Source organism: Thermobia domestica, chromosome 1 (assembly GCF_964235325.1).
Source record: "Thermobia domestica chromosome 1, izTheDome1.hap1.1, whole genome shotgun sequence".
Lineage (NCBI taxonomy): Eukaryota > Metazoa > Arthropoda > Insecta > Zygentoma > Lepismatidae > Thermobia > Thermobia domestica.
Genome location: NC_137454.1, coordinates 341,575,777 through 341,595,089, shown reverse-complemented (window position 1 = coordinate 341,595,089; position 19,313 = coordinate 341,575,777). Strand labels below are relative to the sequence as shown.

The 19,313-nt window shown below is 36.1% G+C and overlaps 1 protein-coding gene across 4 annotated transcripts in view; it reads left to right on the top strand.

Moving 5' to 3' along the window:
- The window catches only part of lap (phosphatidylinositol-binding clathrin assembly protein lap), a 209,058-nt gene that overhangs the window by 167,107 nt on the left and 22,638 nt on the right, over positions 1-19,313 (top strand). For 3 of the 4 annotated variants that reach the window (XM_081729828.1, XM_081729812.1, XM_081729821.1), the window contains 2 exons: positions 1,619-1,909; positions 16,808-17,018. In XM_081729828.1, coding sequence (XP_081585954.1) covers positions 1,619-1,909; positions 16,808-17,018 — 502 coding nt within the window. The remainder of the gene's footprint in view (positions 1-1,618; positions 1,910-16,807; positions 17,019-19,313) is intronic. The other variant, XM_081729834.1, reaches the window with a different exon arrangement.

Here is a 19,313-nt window from a genome sequence, read left to right as displayed (position 1 = left end):
ATATGTGCGTTGAACAGCAAAGGATTCCGTAGTAAAATACAGCCTTAGTCAATTTGCTTTATTATTACTACGTCATCCTTCATTAAGGTGTTAATGTATTTATACTGTAATTAGTGATGGTATGACTGATCATATTAGCTTGTATTCACAAGGAATAAAAATGGAACAATTTTTTAAAAGTGATAGCATAGTCATAATTTAGTGAAAGCTCAATCGTACTTTACCATTCATACTTATGTACGTGACGTTCAAAAGTGAATTTCTTGTGGGGAAATAGAATATTTTGGGGAGGGAGGGCGGGGCTGCTGACCTGGACAACCTCATAAAAGCCTGAAGTGTAATCACAATGAGTAGATTTTTTTTTTTTAAGATATCACTCTTTGATTATTAAAAACAATAGAACTTTTGTTAAAGTGGAAATTTTAAAGGCTCTGAAAGAGGCACTTAACAATAATTACATAGAACTATCAAACGCCCCTGTATTTCACTACAGTCAATAGCGGACCCCTATCGCTATCTACTCATCTGTAATGAATTTCTGCGAAGTTCATCTTATTACTGACAAGGGTACATAAGAAACAAGTCAGTTTTCGGTCTTAAGTGCAGTACAGATGAAATGGGATAATTTTTTTGAAAGTGGAAACTAGGCTGCCTAGAGAAGAATTTAATTAAATTTTAGAAGGTTGAATCATAGCTGAATATTCAACAGTGTCATTTCTATAATTCTTTATACAAGTACCTCATGATGCTTCAATAGGAATAGATAAATATATTATACACTAGTATAATTTTACGAACTGCGTGTGCTAGTTTCCATTATTTTCGAACTAAGATTCTTCAAAATCTTATATTTTCAGCAGTATAGAGGTCTGAAAGTACGCACTTTTCAATTCATGCTTGTTGGAATATTTTATTATTATTATTATTATTATTATTATTATTATTATTATTATTATTATTATTATTATTATTATTATTATTATTATTATTATTATTGTTATTATTATTATTATTTTAGTTTGGTAAGACTTACCTGTGATTTCACTTTGTGCGAGTTTCATTTATAAACGGGACTTCCCGTACTCGGTCCAAACTAGTCCATTTTTGTTCCTTGTGACATTGCGTAGTGTATTAGAAGATAAAATGATTATTTATTTACCATTCTTAAATGACGACTTTTTTTGTCTTGATCTCTACGTGATCATGTAGAATAAATTATTTCTGTAAAAAGTAAGAAAAGCATGTAACTTTTTTTTTTTCTCAGTAGATGTTTCTAAGCTAGCTTGTTCATGCAAGTATAAAGTTAAAGAAAGAAAAATAAAAATAATTTGAGAGTTTATCATTTAAGACTTGAATTTGTGAGCATTTATAAAGAATTTAAAATTGCAAAGCTAAAGAGATATGCTTTTACATATATGTATATATAATCTTGTCTGTTTCTCTCTCTCCCTCTCTTTTTCTATTTACTTTTTGTGTTAGTGTTGTCTTCAACTTTATTGCATTAACGTATTTTTTTCTATAACATTTTAAAAATATTGCATGTGGTAATGAGTGATTGACACGCAAGTACTGATAACATAAATCTTCACTTTCTTTTGTTTCGTTTTTTCTCTGCAAGCTGCCTCTGGTGGAGTGGCTGCACCAAATCCCTTCATGTCTGACTTTAACTCTACTCCTAGCAAACACCCTTCCTCCACTGGGGCTGGGGTTAATTTATTTGATGAGCAAGGTCAGCCTCCCAAAGCAGGTGATCCAAGCGTGGACGCAGCTGCTGATTTGTTTGGAGGAGACTTTACAACAGCGCAGCCATCTCAAGGACAAACGACCGATCTTTTTGGAGATGTTCCAGCTGATTCATCTGTTTTACAACCAACAGATACAGCTCAGCAGCAGGGTGGTGGGAGTTCAGGTACAGGCTTTGATGAAGGGCAGGGTGATATTTCTAGTAAATTTGAGCCATCTGTCTCTGTTGAAGGTTCGAAAGTCACTGACGAGGGCGGAGATGCGGCAGCAGCGACCGACACTAAATTCCCTGCCATGCCTGCTTTTCCAGGTCCAGGTCCAGTTCCTCCAGCTCCAGCACCTTCACCAGTAATGCCAGGACCACGCATGTCTCCTCCAACAACTGGTACACCACCTACAGTTTCCCCGGTTCCTTTCAGTTCACCTGCACGACAGTCTATTTCCAAAAGTGCGTTTGATGATTTAAATGATAGTATTCGAGCGGCACTCGGCGGGTCGCCTTCTAAAACGTCACAAGTAGGTGTTCCAAGTAGTACTCCTCCTAAGCCCCCAGCAGCAGGGTTTGGTGTATCGTTTGATCAGGGCCAAGCACCGTCACAGTTTCCCCAACCGACAGTTCCCCCAGGCATGCAGGGAGGAATGGTGTTTGGGAGTTCTGCTCCAGGAGTTCAAGGGGGTACACCTATTGGATATGGTTCACCAGCAAAACAAGGAGTAGGCATGACAGGTGATGCTCACAGTAATGTAATGGCTGTATATCGACACTTAACGTTGCTTATACAGTTAGTTGACATTTGTAGGTGCCTGTGATGTTGATTGCATCAATAGCTATTTTATATATATTAATATGTGAACTGTGAATACAAAAACAAAAGCGTCTAGTATAGCTAAAGTATTAAGACACCATTCTGATTCTATAACATATGGTGTAAGTTTGTAGATTGCTTTGTTTAACGTATAAATGGATAGATCTTGTAGGGAGAAGTATCGGCTAGTCCTGTTGCATCCTAGCAATAAGGTGTGTTGGCCAGTAGCTGTAAAATTAATGTTGTTTGTTATGCTTGATTCAATCAGAATGTTGGCATGTGCACTTTGACACTACATAAGAATGAATTCTATATTATTAACTTACGTGAAGTACGGTAGTTGATTCATCATAACGAAAAGAGACAATTTATATTCGCTCTTCTTTAACGGGTATAACATTGTATAAGTGGACATAACAAGAATATTTCATGTGTGTGTACTTACTTATGTATATATATGATAGTCATATATATATATATAATATTTGTGTATATTAAATAAGCGTAGATACATTTCTGTAGTCTTATATTACAAGTACATGGTGAAGATCAGTAAATGTGGTAAATAAAATTTAGATGTGCTGGTGAAAGCATCTAAGAAAGATCGCTATCGCAAATGTGAATTAAATAAGTAAATGAGACTATTGCATACTGATTTCATAATAATGCTTTTTGATTTACATGTAAGTTGAACGGCATCGTGTGCGCGTGATTTAATTCAGTTATTTAACTGATAACATCTTACTGAGAAAACGCGACTTAGAATATCTACATATTATGGTATCGATTTTCCACACAATAGATTAGCTAAAGGGTCTGTTCGTAGTTAGATTGTTACCTGTGCCCACGGTTTTGAATTTCACTTAAGGTAGGAGTACTTGTTTGTCGGAGTTCATAATGAAGTGAAACATATCATCACGTTTCATTTAACCTCTGAACTGAAAGTAACGTTAACCTCCAAATAAACAAGGAAAAAAAAAACTAAAAAATGTTTACTTAATAACTAGCAGAACTCATACTTTAACATTTACGAAAGAAGAAATAAAACCTTAAAAATAAGTGAAATATGGTATTATTCTGCCAAAAGCTCTCGAAATACAATAGTACGGGGTATTCGGTTGAAGGGTGAAGTATGGGTTTCCCAATCCTACTAATTTTTGTTTTTGGGAAGCGTACGGCATATTCTTTAATCCCTCAACGATTAACAAGCGTTTATGAGACTTCATTAAGATTAGATTAGAAGAATACTTAGATTATATAGGAGTTTAAATATAAACAATCATGGAGATTTGTGATGATTGTGTATTCGAAATAGAGACTGAATGTGTAAATTAAGAATTTTAATTTATAACAGCCCAAGATTTCTGATATTTGTAACGATTCTGTTAGATTCCAGTTACTCGTTAGTACTGCGAATGATTCTGCCAGATACTTTCCCTGTTGAATTCCTACTAGGTTGCACCGTGTGTAGTGGAAAAGTAAAATTCACGGTCGATTGAAAACAGATGTCTGGTTCGATTCCAGGAGTTAAGATATAATTATTGTTAGTTTGTGTTCTGGTACCAGTCGTAGCATAGTTTATATTGCGAATATGTGCTAATATCTACTATATTTTAAAGTGGTGGAGAAATCTTGTTGCAAAGATCAGCAAATAAATAAAAGTTTTAAAGTTTGCATACGGCTGTGATCTAGTTTCGTAGTTTCCATAAAGTTAAAACTTCAATCTGATGTATTAAGGCAAATCGGTCCTGTTTTAATTTAAGAATACTTGAGAAATAATTTCTGTGAGGATTTATCTAATTTTTTGAGTGAATAGTTTCTGTCATTATTAACGAAGGAGGAAAATATAATTTGGCAAATGGGCAGTGGGCAAATGGCGACACTTACATGTACACATTGAACACAACAGCCCAGTACTGTTGCAGTCTCTAGATCAGTCATTCTGGACTGGCCGATGTACTACGTAGGAGCGCGGCTTTACAATCTGAGAAAGAAGAGAGGATTGACATAAGAGATCAAATGTTAGTAGCGTTCACACAATCATGAATTCATGGGTAATATGTCTGAAAAACTATCGACTACGTTATCGATGCACTTGTTTGCCTGTCACCACTATCTTTTAAGCAGCGGTCAGTTTTCTTTTTCTTTTTTTTTTTTTTTTAATCAACGGTCAGGTTATCTGCCAGTTCCTTTCCCTCTCCCTGAGAAACCTAAAAGCGGTGACGTCACAGAGCATTCAGTTGAAAATTATTGCTCTAGATCACACAAATTTTGTCCTCCTTTCGAGCTCCATAGTCATAAAATATTTTATAATTAATTATTCTCGAACATTAATGGTAACTACGTTATTGCAAATTCCATTCGAAATTCTAATTCTTTTAATGAAATACGAGGGATGATCAGAAAATAAGGTGCAGTGAAACGTGTATATATTATTTCATAAAGCTAATAGATAGTACATACATTAGATTATTTTTCGATATAGTCTATATCGGTTGAGGCACTTGTCGCATCGTGGGATGAGTTTGAACATTCCCGCCCTGGTAAAAAAAAAAAATCCCGTTCTTGCGTGTTCAGCCACGTTGTCACGAAGTGTTTCACCTCCTAATCTGAAGTGAAGCGACGGACTTGTAGGTGCTCCTTCAAGTGCGTGAACAGGTGAAAGTCACTTGGAGCGAGGTCCGGGCTGTAAGGGAGTGGTCGATGATGTCCCAGTGAAACTGCTTCATGGCGTGGTGGTTTTCTGGACTTACGGAAACTTTCGACACCATTCTGCGACATGCTGACGATACACACTCTCCATAAATTTCTACTAGCTGTCGGTGAATATCAGCTGCGTTACACATTTCACCCACAGATATCAAGTAACTGAGCGGACTTCTTCTCAAGACCAGTTTTCCAGATTAGTCGCCATTTTTTACTTTCATTTAGTGCCGTAGGTGGCTTATGGTTGAAACTGCACAGTTGCGAACTCCATGTATTAAAATTACCACACACTCGTCATTCCTCTATAACAGAAATATCGGCCTTGTAATTTTAGTTTCTGATCCTCCCTCGTATCTGAAATTTAAGCAGGTTTCTACAATGAAGTGAAGAATGTGTTGTGATTGTTACTTCTCACTTCTGATATCATACAACCTTCGTTAAGTTTATTTTTTTCCTTTCTTAGTTTCTCCCCTTCCCACGTAACTTACAGTTAAGCATGATTTTCCTTGATGAATTTGAAAATGTTCGTTTAGCGTTGAAGTGTTTTTAATTATGAATAGAAGTTGTAATAATACACTGAATACGCGAAATATTCCATGATTTCGTACATATTCAGATCGTATGAATATGTACCTTTAACTTCCAGATATTTAAGACTGGAAATTTGAAGTTTCGTGATATGAAGTACCTACGCTTGTACAATTTTTTCACCTTAAAATTATTCAGTAATCATTGAGAATTAAAAAATAAATAAATTCAAGCAAAAGAGGGGCCTGGAAATTTAACTTTGATTATAAACTCATCAAAATGTTTCGTCTCTTGTAGTTTGCAGTACCAAACTTAGTATCTTTATCTGTAGTCAGGTGCAGCTAGTTTGTTAAATGTGACATCTTTAAGAATTTCGTTTAAATAATGTGTGCAAAATTTAAAAGATTCATTTTACACAACTTATTAAAGCTTTTGATGCCGTAGTGAGTTAACTTATTGGTTGGTTCAATATATTTCGTCCATCTATTATGCTGTGAACTTAATCGGTAACTCAGCTTATATTTTTGCAGGTAAATACTTATTCCTACATTACAGTTAATTATGTTCGTAAACTTTTATACCATACATTTGTGAGAAGATACTGAAACTATTGAATAACCGCCACTGCGAAAACTTTCTTCATCTTATGTCTGCTATATTCATTACCCTATTTCAATGATTCATAAACTCTCTAGGCATAATCACTAAACTTGTATAGTATTAGACATGGTTCTGACTTCAACAAAACTCCGAGACAACGTTGGAATTATGTCCCTCAGCAGATAATCCAATGAAACTTACGTATGTTAAAGTACTACGTGAGTTAATACGAAAAGCCATATTAATTTTGGCAAAGGACAAACAGAGACGCGAAAATTGAATTTAGAATTAACATTATTGTCAATGGAAAAAGTACAAAAATAGGCATAACATTTTCTTGAAACACAATGTGTGGTTTTTACTATATATTTCCATAGTGCTTAGGAAGACCTTTAAAATGACGCTAGGCTTGCCTTGGGCTAAGGTCAAAGTTGAACCAAAATGATATTTTAAACATACAAGCCTAATAAGATGCCGCGTATCAAATAAGACAGATGGTCGAATGCTCAGCGCAGTTCGACTGGATATCCAAGGCCTTGGGATCAAACCCCTTCCACTCCCATTTGTTTTAAGTACAATAGAGTTTAGCACCTAAAAAGCAAATCAATATCGCTTATATCATATGACATACAGTCTTACGATGAGTGCAGTTTGACTGCATGCCAAAGATATTGAGATCAAATCTGGACGACCTCAGAATACTTCAAAATTTGTTGTGTGGGCTGTATACAAATTACTACGTTCTTTTGTTTCTATAACACAGACTACAGTTTAAGTCATATTGAAAATAGCTAAAGTACAAACCTGATATTTTGATTGGCCATAGCTCGCCAATATTACATTCCCCGAAGGTGAGTGTAGGCTCAATTTAAAGGTATTACTATCTAGGCCTATAAGTGCCATTGAAACACTGTATACAATAAAAACCCATATATTGTAAGGGGAAAAAAAAAACATTGTCTATTTTGTATTTTTTTCCATAAAGACAATAATGTCAATTCCGAATTCAGTTTTCACGCCTGTGCTTGATCTTTGCCCAAACTAATGTGGGTTATCGTAATAACTCAACGTAGTACTTTAATATATACCGGGGGCACCATTTATAATATCCAACCATAATAACGGAGAAACCAAAAGAGGCAGAGAAGTGAAACTTTGCACGTAGCAACTATAGGGAGGAGGACACGTATCCATATATTGACTAACATAACCAAGTGAACAGTGTTGCTAACCCAATATAAAGTTATGTTTTTCAAAATGGAATTACCTAACTTTGATTTCATAATTCAGGATGTTTACTGATACTGGAAATACTGGAATTTTCATCCGCATACTGGAAAAATCATGATACTGGTAATTTGTTAAAAATACTTTCTTGTAATTGTTTTAATAGTTTTAGGATCAATTTTGTCTTCATTGAGATTGTAAATTTTTCCAAAGCAAGAATTATGTACATTTTGTAATTAAACATTTAAAGCAATGGGTGGAGTGGAGGGCTATGAGACGAGTTGGGAGGCCCTTTAAAAATGTTTAAAAAATCATGCGTATTACAAAAACATCGTGGCTAACTAAATTCATTAAAAATAAAACATTCTCTTTGATGGTAAAACAATTACGAACCTGAAAGCATCAGGAGTGTGATTATCCCTAAAGAACTTTTAAAAAATCAGTATATTAGGAACTGGAATTTTGCTGATAGTTAAACTGAATATACTGGAATTTTGAAAATGAAACTCAATAGACACCCTGTAATTCGAATCAGCAATGAAAACAATGACGAAAGAAATGACACCCGCAGATCAGTGTTGCGTACATTTTGAGAAATAACGTTAAACATGTGTCAAATTAAAATGCCTTTTATACAAATACAAGGAATAAAATAGTAACTATTTGTTCACATTAAATTAAATACTGGTAAGAACTCTTTAAGATGACTTCAAGTTTAGAACGGTCAGTTAAACAGTGTTGCCACAGCAGAAGAGAGAAAATTTGAGTTTGGAAATGATGCAATTTAAATTGGAAAAAGTTACTAGTACAGTATTGTTAAAATTTATTGAGCAAATCAGTATGTCATAAGGAGCGTTGTCACGTTTATCTGAGTCAGGTACTTACCAAGATATTCGGTATCTTGTAAAAGCTGAGAATTTTGTGCTGTACAAGATAGCAACGCTGTCTCAAAATTCCCTGTTTTCCCTCAGTGTTGGAGAAATATTGAGGTAGAAATCTGTGACATGCCGAACTAAAGCGAACCATTTAAAATAAGGAAACTCAATATTTTTGTGTTTCATTAATCTTGTAATGTACGCTGTGAATATTTTTTTTCCTGATAATGACAAACATATATTTCTTTAATTTCTTTCTCGTCAATATATGTTAGAAAAGGAAATACAACCTTAGATATTAACAGTTGTCAACTTCAGTTGGAAATACAGCTACTGACTTCTGTTGGTACCAAAATTTTTCAAATCAATATTTATACGTACTGTCCTATTTTAGGAGTGCGTACATTATTTTCTTTTGCATTTCATTCATCACGAAATTAACTCTGCTAACTTAAAAATTGCTTTTTAAGTGAGTTGCATTCATAGGTGCGGATTCCTTATGAATACTCAAACGTTATGGGTATAAATACAGCATGCAGATATACGAAATTAAAGCTACAATTGAAGAAGCACCAAATTACCTCTGTTAGGTTGCCATTGAAAGCAAGAAATGTATCTGATCGATCAAGAAATGGAGAACCAGGTGGGTCCATGAAGTGATGCATCCGTAGTGAGGTGGCGTGTAAACGAGTATACTAGATATATAAATAAAACACAACCAAACCTGTGCTGAATGGCGACAAAAATCAGGAATGTATTTAACCAAGTCAGAGTAAGGCGAAACTAGTGGAACCTTGCGGCGTGTCTGTAGGGAGCAGGCGCGTTAGCAGAGGTGGGTATCTCGTAAACAAATATAGTGTAACGTACTGTGTGAAATAATATTCCATAGTTCTTCTGTAAATTATATGCGCCGTCGCATTTCTTAGCGCAGCTTAACTTTCAGCATAACGTCTCACGATTATGCCATTTAAGCTAAGGGGGACAATGATTAAGGCAATGAATGATGAATGGAGAATTGGTAGAATGAGAATGTGAGAGAAAGCAAGAGTACTCTAAAAACCAACAATCACGATATAATCCACAACAAACTATCTTGACCGGGAAACGAACCCAAGACCCCACGCACCAGAGATAAGCGCACTACCACTGAGTCACAGTGCTCTTGCAGTTTAACTTTCGGAAGGCATATCCACATATCTTTCCTGTTATAATCCAATCAAGACGACCAAAAAAATTGTTATCCATCTTTTTCTTTTTCTTCAATGCTTCACAATAATTGAATGCAGATTTATATGCTATGCTGCTAAGTGATCTGTTGCAAAAGCGATTATTCTTGGAAAAATACGTACAAACTTCTGCAAGATGGTCACTGCAAATCAACATTTCATCTAATTGAACAGAACGAACCTTAAAGCTCTCACGGGGTTGTGTCCGTACGGAGGCGGCGTGTCAGCGACAGTGTGTATGTGCGTAAAGGAAGACAAGGGCGATAACCTATGCTACGTGATCATCACGATGTAACATTCTTGTAGTTGAGAATAAGCTAATGTGGGACTACGTCCATAGGAAACAGACGCGTCAGCAAGTGAGAGTATGGTATGCACATGCAAGTAATTGCGAGAAACACTCCATCTCTGTTACCTAGTCACTGCCGGTTCCGATTTTATTGTATACATGCTCAGGGCAGGGTGAAGATGGCGACCCTTTTCGTCTGCAAGAAGCACGCACTTTAGGGACGATGAGTATACGTGTAAATGAAGAGAAGTGAGAAAATATGCATCGATTTGCGGGAAGTGAACATAGAAATCTAGATTTGTAGTATAATTCCTCTTTTTAACAGTATTATTAGTATGTTTACATATGAGGCATATTATACTACTTTATACATAAGCTCCGCAATATTACTCTTCATTTGTCATAGTGTAACTTGGTACTTATATATTTAAAACAAATGTGACAAGAATGATATATAATAATCTACAATGCTTACCTTAGGGAAGATTGTTTTGTATTAATTACAATACAGGTATATCGTTGCGTAAGTTACCTGCTGCGTGTGTCTATATGAAAAAAAAAAAAAAAACTACAGCATCCGCAAAAAAATGGGCAGCGTAACACAACGAAACTTGCAAAAGTCAGAACAGAAAGAAAAAGAACACCTGAGTAAAATTTTACTCAACCCCATCAGCACTATATTACATAAATTAAACGTATCTCACATTGTTGTGCGTGAACCTGTGTATAATAGGTTCTACATTACGTTATATACAATTCATTAATCTTACAATGCCCCAGTACTACTTTCATTTTGTTCAATTTATTTACTTTAGAATTCATGAGAAATATTACTAAATACGTGCTTAAAACATTAATTCGTGCTGCACATAAAATGCAGTGGTGCATTTCAAACTTATTCGATGAATTGTAACTACACATTCACTAAATGAGCTGGCAAATACGGAAAAAGAAAACGTGTAGTTTGATAAGCTGCCACCAAAGTAAAATTTAAAAAGTACACGAATTTTATGGTAAATATATATATTTCCATACTAATGCCTATTTCATTGGTGCATATACAACTCGTTCTCTTTGCAGAGATTTATGATATAGTAGCAATATGATAAATAAAAAATTACTCAGTTAGGGCCAATGACTTCAAAATTCTTAAATTCTTAAAAGAGAGTTTGCCTGTACTAAGTATATCACATAAAGAAATTTGTTTCGTTATCTTCCAGCTAATGCGAGAGACTTGCGTGAACATTCTTGGTTACTCTGCCTTGGCTACACCCACCAGCTACCACTCAGCCAAAGAAATTGTGCTTGCAAATCACCTTCTTGTATTGCTTCTGTTGCAACAAACTGTTACTTACTTCATTCATTCGTGCTTTAAACATGAATTGGTAACAAGTTGGTAATATTTACAGGTAGAACTGAGTTGTATCGATATTGCTCCCCTCAAGTGGCAAGAGAACACGTATATTTATTCACCGCATGAAAATAACTATTAGCCAACTCTCGTAAAGGTCTTTGTATAATCTTGTTTTTATGTGAATTCATATTACAAACTAAAGAACCATTTATATCTACAACATTGCGCTTAATTAGTAGTTTCAAGCACTCGAAAGCGTTTCATTTAGTTTTAACCATTTCTTTACGATTTCTCCAACGCTGAGGGGAAAATAGGGAATTTTGAGACAGCGTTGCTATCTTGTACAGCACAAAATTCTCAGCTTTTATAAGATACCGAATATCTCGGTAAGTACTTGACTCAAACGTGACAATGCTCCTTACAACATACTGATTTGCTCTATAAATTTTAAACCATACTGTACTAGTAACCTTTTCCAACTTAAATTGTTCCATTTTCAAACTCATTTTTTTCTCTTCTGCTGTTGTAACATTGTTAACTGACCGTTCTAAACTTGAAGTCCTCTTAAAGAGTTCTTACCAGTATTTAATTTAATGTGCACAAATAGTTACTACTTCATTCCTTGTATGTGTGTAAAAGACGTTTTAATTTGACACATGTTTAACGTTATTTCTCAAAGTAAGCAACACTAATCTGCGAGTGTCATCTCTTTCGTCATTGTTTTCATTACTGATTCGAATTATGAAATTAAATTTAAGTCATTCCATTTTAAGAAATATAACTTTATATTAGGTTGGCAACACTGTTCACCTGTTGATGTTATTCAATATATGGATAGGTGTCCCCCTTCCTATAGTTGCTTCGTGCGAAGTTTCGCTTCTCTCCCTCTTTTGGTTTCTCCGTTATCATGATTGGACATTATAAATGGCCTATGGGAAATGAGCCTTATCCTTTATTAATACATATTTTGATATCCAGAACTAATAGTGTTATTACGTCATAAGCGATGTCCAACAACATTCTCGGAATTTTCTTTTTTTTTCTTTTTTTCTTTTCTTTTTTTTTTAAATAATATAATAGGTTGATGCATAGTTAAAATGTAATATTTGGCAACAGAAGTAAAGCAGACACAAGGTTTAAAGCACATGGTAGTAATTGCGGTTATCCAGTGATTTTTTTTTTCTTTGAAAAAAAGTTAAAGTTTTAGGAATGTATTTAAAGATTATATAGGAATGCACACTTGTAAAAAAGGAAAAAAAAATCCCTGATGAAATCTACAGGATAGTAGATAGACGAAATATGTTAGACCAATCAATAAATTAACTATCAGGTGACAAAAGCTTTTATTTTATTACTTAGTTTTTGGAAGCTTGAATCTAGGTTCGAACGAGTAAGTACAATAAGGAGCAAAGCATGTAATTCTTGTTGCATATCAGTACTGTAGTAGACTTTTTAGACTGTCATTTTTTTTTTTTTCTGGAGACTTGGAAATAGACCTTCTCTTTTTCCTCTTTCCTGCTTGTTTGCAGGTCTGCTTTCGGTCTTGGCTGTTTCTTTACTCCTTTGTTGGCTCTTACTCTAACTTCTCTTTCTTCCAATAAAGTTCATCCCCATCCATGCCTACGCGTGACCTTTTGAAGTCCAAATAACTATGTATTGTTTCTCACATGTAACCTTCTTAGAGGTCCAAGTAACTATATATAGTTGCTGTGTTTTAAAATGCAGTCTTCTTATTTCTCTTGTAAAAGTATGTTTGTTTTTGGTTTCATTTACCACTGAATACATCGCTTTTACAGTTTCTATGATTTTCAGTTAAAAGAAAAATTAGTCTCAATGTGGGAATGGAGTCTTTCTTTACTTTAAAAAAGGAAAAAAAGTGTATTTTCTGAGTGATGGTTTTTAGGAGTTTTCAGAGGGAACTGTAGTATGAACTTTCTTCAGTGTAGTATGTCTGATATTCCTGCTTCTACAGAGGATTGGGGAGAGGCAATCTGAGAACGCGAAGGAGAGACAGATACATTACACTTGCTTTGATGGTATAAAACGTATCTTTTATAAATCTTCGACCTATTCTGTATATTAGTACGTTCGTCAGATGTAAGGACATATGAGATGATTATAGTATTCGTCAGAAGGTTCAAGGGTTTGTGGGGAAGTAAACAGATATGTAACAGACCGGAGTATGGACAAAGAAAATGTTTGGAACTGTGACCAAAATTTATTTAATTACGAAATTCCTTCATTGATAACACTGTCTCGCAGAGGCGAGAAAACTATAGCTGGTGTGTTGCAGTCTGTGCATATGTGCATATCTCTACACAGTTGTACAAATTGATGTGGCTTTATCAGCGAGTGGAAAATTAGCTAACAAGCTCAGTCTGTTTTCAGGAACACAAGGCACTTTTGAGCCAAATGTTTCAAAGAAACTTTAACCAACATGTCTACAAAACATTCATGTGGAGGCAGGCAAAAGTGACAAAATAACGAAAGAGTATATAAAAAGTTTTCTAATTATCGTCCTTGGTGACCTTGTACATGACGATGCGAAGAACCTATTGCTGTGTAATTCATGCGTAAATATCATACGCTATTACACGAAAGCTTTCCAAACAAGGATGTTACGCTCAGCATATGGCCACCGAAGACAACAAAATATTACCAGACTCTTGATGCGAACACTTTAGGCAATATAAATTCTACGTGAGAAGGATCGTTGATTTTGTAAGACTACAATGTGAAAAACCACAAAGTTACACGATCGTCTTTCCTCATCAGACTTCACTCTGTTACACAATCAACCTTTTGCACCGAAGTACAAACCTATATTACTATAAGCTTGGCAAAAGGCAAGTTATGATCTTGATATGTCATTGTTTGAAAATGTAATTAGTGTGTGTTCGATATTGGGCTACTTGAATGAAGAAATAGTATCGAATATATATAAAAGTGGCTTTAGTCTTATGTGCATTTTGTTGTTGTTCTGTTCTGTTTTGCTTTAACCACTTCATTGAAATCCCACACCTGCACTTTGAGGATTGAATATCGGGACAACACTTACCAGGTCAGTGGGAAAGGTTTGTTGTTCAGATCGTGTAATTATTTCAAGCACAGGGAAATATGGCAATCGGCCCCGACATTGCAATATGTGTTGATCATATTATATTGGTATTTTGTTTATTTGCGTTACCAAAGTTCTCTCTTAGATCTTTGATAGATTATCATTTAATGTCTCTCGTGGTAAGACGCACAGTTTTGCATGCGAATAGCTCAAACCACTGTTATTGGGATGAGCGATTTATATTCTAAGCACATTTTCTGCAGTTCTGAGTGTTTTAGTTCACGCACATCCCTTATGAGTACGAAGTAATGAACCAGAATTGCAATATATGACTCGGAACATCGGATGTATCCTGAGTTCAAAAATTTTCAGTCCGTAAATGGCTGGTTCATTAGTATCAGATCTTCAAATCATTATCGCGGTGGACATCATCGTGCCTGCGGGTTTTCCACTTTCTTGCTTTCGTGTTCCATTTCTAACTTCGACATAAAATTCCGTTACCAGTTCCATCTGTAAACTTCGTTAATCAACAGAACTATTGGATTCGATTGGAACTGTTGCAAACTATTGGAAATACCTGAAGAAAGTACAACTTATATGATTAATATGTGTGGGACCAAAATTAACCTGTATAATAGCTTTGATTCGTCGTGGAATAAAGGCATATGAATTGTGGATGGTTTACAGAGGAATATTTAACCATTCCTTTCGCAGTGTGATACTCAGTTCCGTCAACCGGGGTATTTGCGTCGAAGTCTGAGCTCCAGCACTGACTATAAATGTTTAGTAATGTTAAAGTTTTAAGACTGAATGGACCAGGGGAGGTGTTGTGTTATAGTTGATCTCTATGTTCATAAAACCACGCCTCAACATGTCTAGTAGAGTGAATTGGTACAATCATCATCTTGATCAATTACGTCGTTGACCTCGTAAAACACCTGGCTAGAATGATGCTGGTGTTCACTTAAAATGTTCACATAATCACTGGTTGTAATGCATTCTCTGAGCATAATCACAGTGCCCATTGAATAACAAGACATTACGGCTTACATCATCTCAATGCCGTCGCTATATTCCACTGTAGTAAAGGCAGCTCGAATCATAAGCTTCTTTGGGTATTGCCTGCCGTTCATAAATACGGGCTGTTGTTGGAAATGAAGTGAAAAAGAATCCATTGGATCATATGCCATTTCTAATCATGTGTGGTGTGCTTGTATGTTTTTGACACCATTTTCTTCGCGTTGATGGCAGTGATCAATGGTTTATAAATTGCAACTCTGCCGCAAATGTTCAAATCACGCTACCCATGTCAATCTCTGATTGTCGTAATACTCTGTTCCAGTTGGTGATTGAGTCACTTTTGTCGTATTCGCTCAAGTTTTCAGCGACAATCCTCGAATGCTTGGCGATTCCTGTCACTGAGGCTTCTCTTTCAACTATTTCTCTTCGTTTGTGTTGTTTCTCGATGAGTTCTGTAGGTTCATGACACACCTAACACATGAGCCATCTTTGATATATTTGCCTCAACTAACTACACACCCACAATTTGGTATCTTTGAAGCTCAACACACAGTTCAGTTCTACTTTTTCTAACGGTCTGACGTGCTCAGACGTTCACGTACTTCACCACTAGCAACGATTAGCCTCTGGGCACACATCTTCGGTACTGCAGACTGCAAGTGTTTTCAGTATTGTGATAGCCATATGTATATCTATACCCATATAAAACTGTGAAGCATTATGAGGTTTACTCGACTGACTATAGGAGCGATTTTAATGTAGCCCTCAGTGTTTTTATTGTAATCTCAGGATAGTTAGAGTATCTATCATTAAGGTTATATTCTAAATGGGTGGACTAATTCGTTCAGGATAGAAGGTGGATGATAAGCTTAATACAATCTACTTTGTGTGTGTGTGTGTATTTAATTCTTGTCGTTATTGAGTTTCTCATTAATTATGTTGAATCTTTTGTGATGTGACAATGCTATTTAACTAAGTTCTAAATTTATGAAAAAACTATTGTAATAGTGACTGTAGGAGGAGCGGGTGCTATAACTCTTGATGGTATTTGTAACCGACCTTAGAACGGCCTCTTCAGCACGTAAATAAACAGCGTACCATGACTCAGATAACTATGATCGTGCTCTGCGTTTTTCATACTTCTATTATGCTGCCAACTTGTATCAGGGTAAATTTGAAGAAAAAAAAGTTCAATTATGTAAAAATCTGTTTTAGTTAATCATGTAGATGTTAGTCTATGAGAGTTGAGTTCTTGTAAGGTTTGAATAATAAGTTTGAGATATACTGAAGTTCGATCTCAATTCTTTAAGGAATAAGTATAAAATATGCATAATATTTGGTATAGAGACTAAAAGGTGTTGCTGTGTTTTTACAGGTTTCGACGCTTTTGGAGATATACTGCAGCCAACTTCTCAACCTGGAGGGGGTGCTGCTCCACCTGGTGCACCAATTCCAGGCGTAGCCCCTGCAGTTCCAGGAGGTCCAGCGCAGACGTCTGGAAAAGTATTAACGGGTGATCTTGATAGCAGCCTCGCATCACTAGCACAGAATCTTTCAATCAACAAAGGAGCCCAGCCAGCTGTCAAGTACGTATTGTTCTAAAATATCGACACGTATATGATAAAGGGCGTTAGCGCTAATTCCATTCACTTCGTAGAAGTAAATCCATTGCTTGACAGAGTGGCAACTTCAGTAATTTTCTCTTCTGTTATTAAAGCAATCGTGAAGAAAATTTTCTTGTAAATATTTTCAGACTGTTTTTATTTATTTCTCTCTCTGACGTATAATGAACGATATCGGTTAACCGAAACCAATTTAAAAGTTTCTCTATACAGGGTGTTTCAAAACAACACCGACAACATTTGGGAGGTAACTCCTGACATCAAGATAAGACAAAAAAAAAAATGTATAGACCAACCTGGGTGCACAAATGTTTCCTTTCGGAGTTATAGGCTGCCGAAACATGAAAAAATGAATTTTAAAGGTCAATAGCTCCAAAACTATGAGACCTACCGTAGTTGGTCAAGACTTCACTAAGGAACTAGTATGTGCCCTACCCAAAAATCCATGTTTCAGAATCCTAAGGTACTGACGCAGCAATTTTTATAGAGGGAGTTCGGCTACGGTAATATAATTTGAAGTGCTCACAAACTCCCTGTATAAAAATTGTTGTGGAAGTAACATATACTAGTTCCTAAGTGAAGTCTTGACCCGACTACAGTAGTCCCATTTTTTTGGGAGCTCTCGATCTTTAAAGTTCATTTTTTAATGTTTTTGGCAACCTATAACTTCGAAAGGAAGCATTTGTGCACCCAAGTTGGTCTATACTTATCGTCTTATCTTGGTGTCACGAATCACCTCCCAAACGTTGTTATTTTGAAACACACTGTATAAAGTATCCGTAATTTTGTCCTTTTCTAGAAAATTCAGTTCGTTCTCCACCACTACTTATATACAGATACTTATCAACTTAATTGAGATAAAAAAAAAATGAAGCCTAGCATAATTAATATGATTGGAACACCTTTCGCTCTCAGAACAACTTTGTGCGATGTAGAGTGGAAATGTGAATAGTAGCAGGTGGAATATTACACCATTTCGTATGCAGTGCAACACTCAGTTCCATGAGAGAGAATTAAGGGGAAAATATTGATATTCCTCAAACCACGCCGCAATATCTTCAGCTGTGTGGATGGACGCATTGTTATAGTGAAATATGGCGACATAATCACATAATGTGACCGATAAGCGTCAGCACAGAACCAATTGAAAATCAAAATATTGCGGCCCATAGCATCAGTCATTGCCGTTTCACTGTTGGATGAAGACACTGCAGATCGTACACTTCTTCGGTCATCTGCCACAACACGGTCCATGAATTGAAGCAAGATGAAAGATGACGTATCCGACAGCATCACATGTTTCCAGTCGTTAGCGATCTATATTGCATGTTCACAGTACTGTTGGCGTCGTGCTAAAGCGTTATGATCCCTTATCAGCAGTTTCGCCCATGCAACTCACCGCGTATGTCCAGGTCATATAACTCGCGGCGGATCGTGATGGTGAATACAGGCTGTGGAAGGTGCTGGTTGAATTCCTGCATTACTTGTGCCGCAATCTCACGACTGTTGAGTGACAATCCGCTTTAATGTTCCATGAGACCTGTTGCTTAGGTTTTTTTTTTCATTTCATCACTGTCTCTCTTCGCCGATGTGATTGCTCCTGAGTTACGTAGGCTGTCATTGTCTTAGACAATGTCCCTAACACACTTCCCACTTCCGTCACCCTTGCGCTACAGAACTAAGCGCCAGCAATTTGCCCTCTTTGGAAATCAGGGAGGTCGCCCATTTTACACTTTTACCCTCTGTTAAGTTCACTGCATATTGCTGTTCTGCTGCTTCGTATGTAGTAGGGAGCACAACATAACCAACAGCCCGCGCTGCGGCAGTCGCCGCCTGCCCGTTGCCAATCCATACATCTGGCGTGTTTTCAACTCGAGGTCTCCATTATATTATTAAATATCTATCCATCTGTGTATACAGAGTGCTTAAAAATGTATACACTGTTTAATTGCGAAAAACACTCAAATGAATTTATGGAAACTTATCATTTTTGGTAGTGTTATAGTTGAATGTTCTGTTGTTACATTGCAGTTTTGTGATAAAGAACTGACATTGCTTTGTGTGTTCAAAGTGTTGGACGTTATCATCAATACTGATGATGCCGCTGAAATGCTGCACGAACTACCGACTGCAACATGCTACGTTCGATATTTGCACAAGAGCGTTCAGTGGCTGCTCGTAGGTCATGCAGTGTACGCAGCTTTTGTCCATAACAACGTTCTTGACAGCCCTCCGTAAGGAAAAGAAGTGAAGTGAAGT